Source organism: Piliocolobus tephrosceles, chromosome 13 (assembly GCF_002776525.5).
Source record: "Piliocolobus tephrosceles isolate RC106 chromosome 13, ASM277652v3, whole genome shotgun sequence".
In the NCBI taxonomy this organism is placed as follows: domain Eukaryota; kingdom Metazoa; phylum Chordata; class Mammalia; order Primates; family Cercopithecidae; genus Piliocolobus; species Piliocolobus tephrosceles.
Window position 1 is genome coordinate 20,591,426 of NC_045446.1, and position 13,298 is coordinate 20,604,723.

General features: G+C 41.7%; 1 protein-coding gene across 2 annotated transcripts in view; it reads right to left on the reverse strand.

The window, feature by feature from the left end:
- The window catches only part of EXT2 (exostosin glycosyltransferase 2), a 164,753-nt gene that overhangs the window by 143,755 nt on the left and 7,700 nt on the right, over positions 1-13,298 (reverse strand). Inside the window, exons 1-4 of one of the 2 annotated variants that reach the window (XM_031936712.1) lie at positions 9,064-9,085; positions 7,428-7,993; positions 6,400-6,489; positions 1,346-1,462 (exon numbers count right to left, since the gene is read on the reverse strand). In XM_031936712.1, the coding sequence (XP_031792572.1) occupies positions 1,346-1,462; positions 6,400-6,489; positions 7,428-7,963 (743 nt within the window). In that variant the 5' untranslated portion in view covers positions 7,964-7,993; positions 9,064-9,085. Of the gene's footprint in view, positions 1-1,345; positions 1,463-6,399; positions 6,490-7,427; positions 7,994-9,063; positions 9,086-13,298 lie in introns of those variants that run through there. The other variant, XM_023215803.1, reaches the window with a different exon arrangement.

Genomic DNA, 13,298 nt, shown 5'->3' on the forward strand with positions numbered 1-13,298 from the left:
CAAACTATTTCCATGACACCCATTTCTCAAACCAAATATGACATTTTTAGTGTCACAATTTATATATTGGTCACCTCTGCTTCTGAGCACTTCCACACAAGTAAAGGATGCTTTTATGATGTTTGTTTAAAGCTCATAGAGATTCTCACCAGGAAATAGCACAATTTTTACATAGACTACAGAAAAAAAAGGTTACATCCATGCTCCACAACCATGTTGTCAGCCCTTTTCATTTATTCCCTCACGTACTAAAATAGGAGCCAAGAAATGCCAGACACTGAAGATACGGTAATTTAAAAAAACAGCTGGACACAGTGGCATGGGCCCTACAGTTCCTGCTACTTGTGAGGCTGAGGCAGGAGGGTCGCTTGAGCCCAAGAGTTTGAATCTAGCCTGGGCAACAGAGCAAGACTCTGTCACTTAAAAAAGAAAAAAAAAAAAAAAAGCAAAAACAAAAACCTAACCTCAGCTTCACTGCATGTACAAAATCCAAAATCCAAACAAGACAGGCTTTGAGCAAGACATCATGATGGGCATCACGTGTGTCACTCTAGGAGACGTGCAGGCTGCTATGTGAGCACAAAGCACAGGAGCCAGTGCAGGGGCCAAGAAGGTACCCCAGCCACCCCACCCCAGAAGGTGGTTTCAAGCTGAAACCTAAGGCACAAGCAGGATTTTAGATCGATGAAGACGAGGAAAAAGGTCTGCTGCCAGCGGAGAGTGTGTCTACCGCCCAGAAAACTGAGAGAGAGCACAGCGTGTTCTAGGAACTGAAAGAAGTAAAAAGTTCTCAGACACAAAGCTAAAGATGGAGATAGCGGTCAGATGATAGAGGGCCTTGAAAGATATTTTAAGGACTGTGGGCTAAGGACCAATGTGAATCTTATCCCAAGGGCAATGTGAAGCCAAGGACCAGACTTGAGGGTAGCAAGACCAGAGGCAGGGAAACCACACAGGAAGCCGTTTCAGCAACCCAGGGAAGAGATGACAGTTCCCTGGTCTAGGGTAGAGGAAGAGGAGTTGGGGAGCAGATAGACCTAGGAAGTATTCAGGATGCAGAATCAATAGGACTTCCTACTTTGATATAGGAAACAAAGGAGAGAAAGGAGTTAAGGATACCACATGGATTCCTGCTTTAGAAAACTTGGTACACAGCACTGTGAATTTACGGAGACAGAGAAAACTGCAGGATGAATGAGACTGGCTTGGAGGTGGGAAAGATGGGTACCTCAGGGACCCTGCCCTGTAACTGATGTTTTGGTTACTTTGATGCCCACCACACTAAACCTCGTCAACATCTCACAGATTCAGTAAAGGCAAACCTGGTGGGATGAATGTACCTTACCCTGGTCCTTTCTCTGGAAGATCCACCTCAGCTGACAGTGGACTATAGACAGGAATGCTGACATCGTAGCCTTGCCGGTAAGTCCACGTAGAAAAGCCGCCGCCAGCTAACAGGGCCCTAAGAGCAAAGGATTTTGTTAAATGATGAGAAAGAAGGACTTTATTCTGATACACACTGTAGAGAGGAACAGGAGTTACTGAGTCTTTATTATCAAAACCAGCTAATGTTTACGGAGTCATTTTTCTATAAAGACACTGTGTTAAATGCCTTATACACGCATCTCGGGGCCATCAGCTGCATTCTACTCTTGAATCACCAGCCTTCCCCAGGGTCCTAAATAACCTTTCCTTACTTCCCAGTTTAAAAACACATCATAGCCCAGAGGCCACCTTATGGAGAGCCTCTCTGCTGCCTTCCTCAGATCCCATTTACCTCTCCCTAGTCATACTTTATAATTAAACACATTTACAATAACAGGAATAATAACAGTTCTGCATGGGAAGACTGGTTGGGGCAGTCATTTACCAACCACTGACTGGAATCTCAGAAGACAATGGGCCTGGAAAGCAGTGGTGGCCAGAAGGTATCACATCTCATATCACTTACACCCCAGCCTCTCTTCAATCCCTGCCCCAAGCAGTTCTTCCCACCATCATCCCAGAGCTACGTGTCAATCATGTAGCCTCCACCAGTTCTCACTGTCCATTCCAGCTACTTAGTCTTATTAACCCAATTCCCTATACAGGAAGCAGAACCTAGAATTAAACCCTCAGTCCTTCTCTTGCAGTTTGCTTGTATTAGCCTTTACTCTCCTTAATTAGAAAACAGTGACCACATTGTTTTAACTGGATCCAGCAAGTAGTACAATGACACTTCATCAGAGAAAGGAAGCAGGTGTTTATCACACCAACTTTTACTGTTATTCTCTCCCAGGACCCCAAACCCATCAAAATCACTTTCTAAGGCAGAACTCTGCCAATTGCACACACCACAAAGTCTGAGCCAAGATGTCTGAACTGAGAAACCACATTTTTTGCAATATTGATTGCTACCAATCCCCTCCCTGCCCTGATGACAACCTACATTCCCTTCTAACATGACCAGTTTAGGTTCAAAGATTTTCAAACCACCCCTGGAAATCCCACTCTGTTTGTTTAAGCTTTATGAAACCAAGAACTGGTGAATGAGGTAACGTGCAGGCTAAAAACTTCTCCAGCTGCCGGTCTACTCTGTAAAATGTAATGACTATCCTTGGTACCAACATACGGTCTTATTTTTCCTGATTAGCATGCGGCACTGAATCCGTCCAACATGAATTTGGGCAGGTTCCATGAACATGATGGCAAGCAGACTCTATGGGCCCCATGGCCTATGTGCAGACAAGCAGACATGGATGCAATATTCAGGCACCCAGCAGTCCAGGTAAGCCAGGGTCGTGGGTGATTAGGTTATTACACTCACAGCCCCAGAGGAGAAGTGGGTGTGCATGTGGAGAGAAAGGAAGCAGGTGTATATCACAGCAACCTTTACTGTTATTCTGTCCCTGGGGCCCCAAACTTGTTATTCTGTTCCAGGGGGTTAAGGTGAATGTTCAGCACTGGCAGTAGGAAAGCAGCAATCGGAAGCATGCCTTACGCTGACGATCATCCACATGCAATCTCTGTTTGTCATCTCAAAAAGAGCCACGACTGCAACTAGTCAAACTGGCCTCCTGCCAGCCCTGCTACTGACAAGACTTTAACTTTAAAGCACTGTATCTTCTTCTGCCAAGGTCTCCATTACATTATAATGGAGAAAATATTGTGAGCATCCCTTGGTTTACAGAACACATGTTTTACATTGACTGAAAAGTGAATTTCTGAACAGCACATTCTGTTTTCCCATTATGTATCCCAAAATCAGAGATCAGTTCCAAAGTTGCAAGAGACTGAATAGAAAACCTGCAGCTAAAGAAGTATCAATATGATGATCTGACTCAGGTCAGGCCAAGTATTGTATCACTGGAGGTCTCTCCAGCATTTTTAGCACTTTGCAGGGCTGCCTGATTCTGGGACATCTCCTCTGACACTGAGCCTTCCTCCCTATGGCCTCGTATCCTCCACCCTCCCTAACCCAGTGTTGGGCATGTTTTCTCACAGCTCTCCTGCTATCTAAGTTTTCACTGAGGCTGCAAGTTTATCCTTCGCTTTCCTTTAAACCATGCATGGAATCAGGCCTGCAAATTCCTCAAATATAAAGCTTCAGGTTTTGCACAAAACAAAACCCAAAAAGCAGACCGATTCTATCGGTCATCCTTATTTGTTCACTGAGTCAAACAAACTGTAAAACAGTATTTGTGAGACAGGTAAACATGAGCAAAGGCTAGATATTTACTATTTGTTGATATGGAAAAATGACTATTAATTTTCCTAGGTAGGATAATAGCATTATAGTTAGTTACATTTTTTGAAAAGGCTGTATCATGCAGAGATTCACACAAAAATATTTACAGATGTAATGATCTAATGTTGGGATTTGTTTCTAGATAATCTAGCGGAGGTGGAGGTGGATGAGAGTAAGGATGAAACAACATGGGCCGCAAGCTAATGATTATGGAAGCTGGACAGAGGATATGTGGGGTTCACTGTACTAGTCTCGCTTCTTTATATAGGTGTGAAATTTTCCATAACAAGTTTAAGTAAATAAATATACACCCACACAAAAGTAGAAATGTGTGAGAGATATTTGCCAAGAAAGGATAATAGAAATTCAAGGTAGTAACAGTATTACAGAACATATCTGAGAAAACTAACATCAGTTAAGTCGTTAAGGATGCATAAGCCATTAAATATGCTCCCACTTAAGTTAAAATAAAATGGGTTTGTACGTGTGCTTGTGTCTATATCCACAGAACAAAGACTAGAAAAATATATCATATTTAACAATAGGTATCTTTCAATAAGGGAGTGAAAACAGAGGAGGGAATCAAAGCAGGTTTTTACATTTTACTCTTTATACACTTGTATGCTATTCATATTCAACCCTTGTACAAAGTATATATGTATCATGTGTATGGATTGTTTTAAACTGCAAGAGAAATAAAAACATTTAAGCAGCATAAAAAAAACCCATATTCACTGAGCAGAAGACATTTCCCTTCAGTGCAGGTCCTTGTATTGCATTTCCTTTAGTAAAATAATTTTTAAGTAATCACACCTACGACTTTGAACTTTAGGGGATCTTACAGCTGTCTCATCTCGCCCATCTGTTTTCTAATTTCCAAACAACCTGACATGCAGCTCCTGTAAAACCATTCTGCCTTCACGGTTCTTACCACCTTTGAATCCAGGAGCAAGGATGAAGGATAAAAAAAAAAATTAACACACAAATCTACTATTCCTTACCCCAACAAGACGGCCACCTAAGTTTCAAAGTGAAATTTCCCACATGCAAAGATAAAGAAGGACTAGATGGTGATTCATTACCTGCTATAGGATTGGCTATAATCACTTACAAAAATATACGCACAGGAAAAACTATTTAACCTTCCTGATCCTAACACCTAAACTCTAGCATGTACTCACACTTTCTCCTGTCTACTTGACACCTTCCTGCAGAGAAATGCAACTGCATTTAACATGTGCACTTCATAAATATAAAATCCAACTCCCATACAGATGCATATACCAAAATGTCAGCAAAAAGTGAAATGCCCCAAACAGAAAGAAGCTCTTCTGCAAAGAAATCCAGAAAAGGAGATGGAGACTCTGCATTCCTAATAGTTCTTTTCCTTCCCTTCTCTGTTCTCCAAAGTATTTCACTTCCCCAGAACAACCAAATCCATAAAACAGTAGCCCACTCAGGAACAGGCACACCTGCTCTGGGGCTAAGAGCCAAATCCGCAATCGCCCTGTGTTCAGCCACTTCCTACAGCATTTGTGCACCTGGACTGCCCTCTATCGTCCAACATGGTCTCTACACCTAAGCTGAGGGGTGGTCCTGGGGTGTTTGTGTCTTCTAGTTATAATTGTATTTCCAGACAGAAACTCAAAACTGACTTTAGATAATCACTTAAAGCAAAGAAGGTTTAGATTTAATCTTCTGGGGAAAAGGAGTACTGAGTGTCGATTTTCGAAATTGATAATGTTAGCCTCTAACAAGTTGAGAACTAACCTCAGGCTGTTCTCGGGCTAATAGCTCAGGCCATTGCCTTTTCAGTAACGATGATTTTTAAGAGTTAAACGCCAACTGTAATAAGACTGAGTTTAGGTGAACCCTTAACAATCCTATACCTTGAGTACTGCCCAGGACCCTTATATGGGGCCCCAACTTTTTACTTTCCTCAAAGCCTTGAACCAAGTGCTAAGGGAGGTCCCTTAAGGAGCACCTCATACCAGAGCTTTCCAAGAAAGTTCACACCCAAATGTTTCAGTCAGTGGATGAAAGGGCAGATAAATACAGCGAGGGAACTCAAAGTCACTCTCATGCGGTCATGGCCACCCCACACCACATCTGCCTATTTGGAAGGTTATTCTAGAAAGAAGGAAAGGCAAGAGGGGCCAGTAATGAAGGCAGGCAGGCAGGGAGGGAGGGAGGGACAAACAGAAAGAACCCTGCTGACTGAAACAACAGAAGGTAAATGAGAATCAGCCTGCCCCCATTGCCCTCTACATTACAGGCTTTGGGTATCACTTTGACATATCCACGATGCCTTCTCTCAGTAAGCTGTGCATCTACTTGTGGCAAATGCTCCCGAATTCAGAGGGAGCTAGCACAAGCCTGGCACACTTTCGGGGGCTGGATGTGTTACACTCAGAAGTGCACAACCCAGAGTGGGAAAACAGTTTTAGAGGCTATGCCAGGACATAGGCCCTAACTGATTTTCCATAAAAGATTTAAGCACTTTTAAATCTTCAGGAGGAAAATACTTCAGACAATTTTCTAGTTTAATAAACAATTCTGATTACAAAGTATGCGGCAGATTTAGGAATATAATTTCACATGAACAAAAGGATCTGGCATTTACTTAATCCTCAGAAACCCGTCATAAGGACAGCCCCAAATATGCCTCCTACCTGTCTCTGGGGACATCCAGGGCTGTGTTATAATCTGGGGGACCTCCAGGCAACATGTTGAACAACAGGTGATTTGTACCTCGATCCCACCTGTCAAGAAATTTAAAAAGTAGGAGAATTCGTGTCCACTATGAAGAGACAAGAGTCAGTTACTGGATAACAAGTACCAAGGATCCCCAAGCCCAAATGGGCCACTTCTCAGGTATGCTAAGCAAACTCCTGGAAATCCCAACAGCACATCAGACACAAGTCGGGCTCCATGACAGAAAAAATGGACGGACGTGTACTTCAAGCTTGTCCCATACAGAACTGCTTCTAATAATGAAAAGTTGAAAACTATCCAAATGTTCACCATTTGGTTAAAGAAACACAAATACATTAGAGAAGCCTGGCTAAACATATGGTAGAATATCTGCAAAATGGAATACTATGCAACCCTTAAGGTTATATAGTAAAAGAACATAAAATTATGTCATAATTTGGAAATATATTCATGATATATAAAGGGAAAAGCAAAAGAGCATGTACTGTGTGATCCCATTTGGGACAAAACGTTTATACACATGTGTATGTATATTTTTAGTAACATCAAAATATTAATAATGTTTATCTCTTAAGAGGCAGGATTTCAGAATGAATCTTAGATTCTTCTTTTTGCTTATCTGTATTTTCAGACTTCTTACAGTGAATGTGTATTATGTAAGTGCTAAGAGGAGGAGGGAGCATGTTTAGATTTAAAAGGAAGAATATAGGAAGAAGAGCCACCCTAAGTTTGGAAACTCTAAGAGGCTGGGAACCCACAGCAGTAGTGCCGGAGACGGCAGACTACTCTTCACGGGCACACAGGCAGATGCTGCCACACAGGCCTCGTGCTGCAAGTCAGTCCCTTCAACACACCCCGTCCTGCAAGAAGACAGCATCGGGAGGCCGACTCAAGAGCAGAAGCATTCCCATCCTTCCCTTCCCTTTAGTTCCCTGAGGGCCACTCAAGTATCTCTTGGGCGCTGGGCTGTACCAGTGTGAGATACCTAGAGAGTTGGGCCAACGCTTGCGCTGTCTCCTTGATGCGGAGTGTGTTCTGGTTAAGCACATCGATGGAGGGAACAAACAGGCAGGCCCGGTTGATGTCATCAGTGTAGTAGTCACTGTCTGAGATGGCTGTGAGCAGTTCATTATACTCCCGGGAGATGGTGTTGCTGACAGGCACGCCAAAGTCATCCACGTACTTTTTCAGAGCATAGATGTACACCTTGATTTTGTTCTTTGGGTTGAAGCCACAGCGGTAGACATCAAAACACGTATGCATTCTGCAAGTGAGATCCCCGCGCTCTGGGATGGGACTGTCGGCTGGCAGCCTGACCACCGGCACATCACGGACGCTACGCTTCTCTACATTCCAGTCATTTGAGGACTCGATAGAATGGGGCCAGAACTGAAACATGCCAGTGGCAATGAGGCCCAGGAGGACAATGGAGAAGAGGGTGATATAGTAGATTCGGTGCTTGGTCTTCATTCTTGGGATGAGGGCAGGACCCCGGATATTATACTTGACCGACGCACACATAATGACACAGACAGCCTCTTTCTCACACTCCTGGTCACCAGGGAGAGAAATAAGGAAAATCGAGTGTTTAGGATGGCAAGTGACACTTGAAAAGACTATTCAACTTTTTTTTTTCTTTTTTTTTTTTGAGAAAGGGTCTCACTCTGTCACTCAGGTTGGAGTGCAGTGGTGCAATCTCAGCTCACTGCAACCTCCACCCCCTCAGGCTCAAGTGATCCTCCCACCTTAGCCTCCCAAGTAACTGTGAGCCCAGCTAATTTTTTGTATTTTTAGTATAGAAGGAGTCTTGCCATGTTGCCCAGGCTGGTCTTGAACTCCTGAGCTCAAGCTATCAGCCTGCCTCAGCCTCCCAAAATGCTAGGATTACAGGCATAAGCCACCGCGCCCAGCCTTGACTTTTAATGTACCTATTTCTTTCCCTGAAGTGGTGTGGTGAAATAACGAAAAGGGATTTTGGACACTTCTTATAAACATGGCCATCAGAGAAATGCAAATCAAAACCACAATGAGATACCATCTCACACCAGTTAGAATGGCAATCATTCAAAAGTCAGGAAACAACAGGTGCTGGAGAGGATGTGGAGAAACAGGAACACTTTTACACTGTTGGTGGGATTGTAAACTAGTTCAACCATTATGGAAAACAGTATGGCAATTCCTCAAGGATCTAGAACTAGAAGTATATGACCCAGCCATCCCATTACTGGGTATATACCCAAAGGATTATAAATCATGCTGCTATAAAGACACATGTACACGTATGTTCATTGCGGCACTATTCACAATAGCAAAGACTTGGAATCAACCCAAATGTCCATCAATGACAGACTGGATTAAGAAAAATGTGGCACATATACACCATGGAATACTATGCAGCCATAAAAAAGGATGAGTTTGCGTCCTTTGTAGGGACATGGATGCAGCTGGAAACCATCATTCTCAGCAAACTACCGCAAGAACACAAAACCAAACACTGCATGTTCTCACTCATAGGTGGGAACTGAACAATGAGATCACTTGGACTCGGGAAGGGGAACATCACACACCGGGGCCTATTATGGGGAGGGGGGAGGGGGGAGGGATTGCATTGGGAGTTATACCTGATGTAAAGGACGAGTTGATGGGTGCTGACGAGTTGATGGGTGCAGCACACCAACATGGCACAAGTATACATATGTAACAAACCAGCACGTTATGCACATGTACCCTAGAACTTAAAGTATAATAATAATAATAAAACATTTAGAAATATATATCTAGATATATGAATATACATCGTATATAATTTATTTAATATTTAATACTGCATAAATTTAACATAAATATTAATTCATAACATAAAATATTATTATACCCTATCAATACACATTCGCCTAAAGCAGAAGCTGGCAAATGTGGGACTCTGGGAATGAGGGCTCGGACCAAGGCAGAAAAATCAAAAGTGGAATAGCAAAAGACAGTTATTTTATTTCAAAACACTTGCTTAATGTACAATAATGATTTAACTGGACAAACTGATGCTTCATTATTCCAAAATCTGTTTTTAGCCTGGTGCGGTGGCTCATGCCTATAATCCCAGCACCTTGAGAGGCCGAGGTGGGTGGATCACCTGAGGTCAGGAGTTCGAGACCAGCCTGACCAACATGGCAAAACCCGTCTCTACTAAAAATACAAAAATCAGCCAGACATAGTGGCGTGCACCTGTAATCCCAGCTACTTGGGAGGCTGAGGCAGGAAAATTGCTTGAATCCAGGAGGTGGAGGTTGCGGTGAGCTGAGATCATGCCACTGCACTCCAGCCCAGGTGATAGAGCGACACTCTGTGTCAAAAAAAAAAAAAAAAAAAAAATCTGTTTTCATTCACTTATTCATTCAAACCATTATTGAGCACCCATGATGCACTGTGAAGAAAACAAAGATGAAAGTAAAGACCCTACTCTAATGAGGGAGAGAACACAAAACTATAACAAAAGGCAGAATGTAAAAACACCACTGGGAAAGTATCGATAAAGTACAAAAGGGCATCAATAAGAAAAAAATTAATCTTTATGTTTAAATAAAACATATAGTGATGATTTATAATGAAGGTGATAGTTGCATTTAGATGAATGGAAGAAATGAAGAAAGGAACGGAGCAGGAGAGACAAAGGGAGGGAGGAAAAGGAAGAGAAAGAGAGAAGAGAGAAAGGGAGGAAAAGGGCCAATGTGGCAGATTAACTTACAAAGATGAACACCAACAATTCTTTCCATCTCTGAATTTGCGTGGCACTTCTCCAAACAAAATGTAGAATACACGTCCCTTCCCCATGAATCTAGGCTAGCTTTATGATTTGCTTTGACCAAGAAAATGTGGCTGAAGTGATGTTCTGGGATTTTTGAGCACAGGACTTGAGAGGCCCTATAGCATCTGCCTTTGCACTCCTCGAATCCAGCCACCATGCTCTAAGGAAGCTGAGCTCCCAGGGAAAGGCAACCTACCCCAGCAGACACGGAGATCCCAGTCAAAACCATTAGGGAAGAGATGAGCCATCCCCACCAAGCTCTGCACAGATTCCGTAATCATGAGCAAACAAAAAGATTGTTGTTTTAAGCCTCTAAATTTTTGGGTGGCTTCTTACACAGCAATAGATAAATAAAACAGCCAATAAACATTATTGACTGAGATGTAAAGAAAATTTTTAGTCCTCAGCTAAAAATATAGAGTTCCCAAGTAGACCACATTTTAAGATCCTTACCAAACAAACTTCTCCTATGTGATTCCCAGATACTGTTTGCAGAGGGCAGAGCCTTGAGTGTGGCTACATCATCTGCCACAGACTTACCATGTTACTCAACAAACTATTTTGACATTCTGCATGTCAAAATCCCAATCCACAAAAAAGCCAGGCACAGTGGCTCACGCTTATAATCCCAGCACTTTGGGAGGCCAAGGCAGACAGATCACCTGAGATCAGGAGTTCAAGACCAGCCTAGCCAACCTGGTGAAACTCTGTCTCTACTAAAAATACAAAAATTAGCCAGGCATGATGGCGGGCGCCTGTTATCCCAGCTACTTGGGAGGCTGAGGCAAGAGAGTCACTTAAACCTGGGAGGCAGAGGTTGCAGTGATCTGAGATCGTGCCACTATACTCCAGCCTGGGCAACACAAGAAGCCTCTGTCTCAAAAAATAAAATAAAATAAAATAAAAATAAATAAACAAAATGGTATCATTCTACTCATGGATCTTCCAGGAAACCTATTAATATAATGGGAAGTAACTGAAAAGCTCACAGACCATCTTAGAGTTCATCAACCATTTTTACTTCGGATAAATGGAGCTCTCCCCATCACTGCCCACGTGGTAAACTGCTTCCTGCCTAGCTAGCTGAGTATTGCCAAGCCTTGAATGTCGCAATCACTGTCAGTTTTCTGGGTAAAATATGCTAAACGGTCATGAATGATTTCAAGTCATATCTCTCTGAGACCAGAAACTGGAACGTAACAAGGAATTTGCTTGTCACTGACTAACATACGAAAATTCATACATTTTGAACTTAAAACATGATCATCTTTGGAGTATATACATCAGTCACTCAATATATTCTAATTGCTTTATGACAGAAATGTAGGCATGACAGCAATTTCACTTTTTCTATCATTCTAACAGCAGAACATTCCTGCCTGCTCCCATCCCTTACCAGCTCCAGGCCCACTCTATGGTATGGCTTGCTTGCCATTCTGCATGTCCTTCCTGGAGTTTGCAGACAGGAAGTTTTGGGACAAATGCATGCAAGGAGCTGCCCTCCGCTAGCCCATGTTAAAACTTCCCAAGAAGCTCTCAAGGTCTATGTGGATACTTGAATCTGTGGTTCCCCAACACCTGAAGGGTAAGAAGCACAAGAGTTTGTTAAAACAGATTCCTTGGCCCCACCACTGGAGGCTGTTATCAGTAAGTCTAAAATAGGGCCACAGAATAGGTCATGTAAAAGCAAGCTTCTCAAGTATTTTGTGCCATCTGGTTTGAAACCTTGATTAATATTAGACAAACTACCCTTTAATAGTGTTTTTCAAAACTTTTTTTAAACTAAAATTGACAGTAAGAAATACATGTTATATTGTGGCCCAATATAGACAAATATATATATGTGTGTGTCTATAGATATTTTAAATAGTTTCACAAAACAATATTTAAGCTATGTACTGTGAGTACACAGTGTTAGCCACACAATATGCAATGAACCCTCCATTTTTCTACTCTGTTATTCTATTGCTTTTTAAAAAATTCTGGCCATAAAATACTAGATCAATTATACCACTCAATAATGGGTTCTTCATAGTTTGAAAAATAGTTTCCATATATAACAAAATTAAGGTTAAGGGAGCAAAAACTGTATTCACACATGAGCTTTACAAATCTTTATGAGTTGCAGATTAACTATAAAAAAGACATACCACAACAAAATAAAACCAAAGATAACAGAATAAAATAATAAATAAAAACACAGAAATTCATTAAAAAACACAATAGAAATAGTCAACAAGGCTAAAAGTTGTTTTTTTGTTTTTGTTTTTTGTTTTTTTTGAGACACAGTCTTGCTCTGTCGTCCAGGCTGGAGTGCAGTAGTGTGATCTCAGCTCACTGCCAGCTCCGCCTCCCGGGTTCACACCATTCTCCTGCCACAGGCTCCTGAGTAGCTGGGACTACAGGCACCCACCACCACGCCCGGCTAATTTTTTTGTATTTTTTAGTAGAGACGGAGTTTCATCATGTTAGCCAGGATGGTCTCAATCTCCTGACTCGTGATCTGCCTGCCCTGGCCTCCCAAAGTGTAAAAGTTGTTTTTTTAAAAACAGACTAATAAAATTCTGGTAAGATTAATCAAGAGTTCAAGGAAAAAGGTGCAAATAAATACCTGAAAAGGGGAACGTAACTCTAACTGCTGCATATATTTAAAAGATAAGATGATATCAATAAACTTATGCCACTACATTTAAAAACTCAGATAACATGGAAAAATTATTTTAAAATATACTTACCAAAAGCATCTCAAGGACAAACAGCAACTCTGAGTAGTTCTATAACATTAAAGAAACTGAACCAAAAGTTTAAAAGTCTCCCTATAAAGAAAATTTCAGGCCCAGAAAATTTTCCAAGTTCTACCAAATATTCAAGAAATAATCATTCCAATTTCCCACAAATTATTCCAGAGTTCAGAAAAAAAAAAGAGGAAACACTCCAAAGCTCATTTTAGGAGGCCAGCACATGCATCATACCAAAACCCTAGAACAGTGGTTCTTGAAGTATGCTTCAGGCACCCCAGGCCCTTTCAAAGGGTTTATACTGGTTTAATACTGA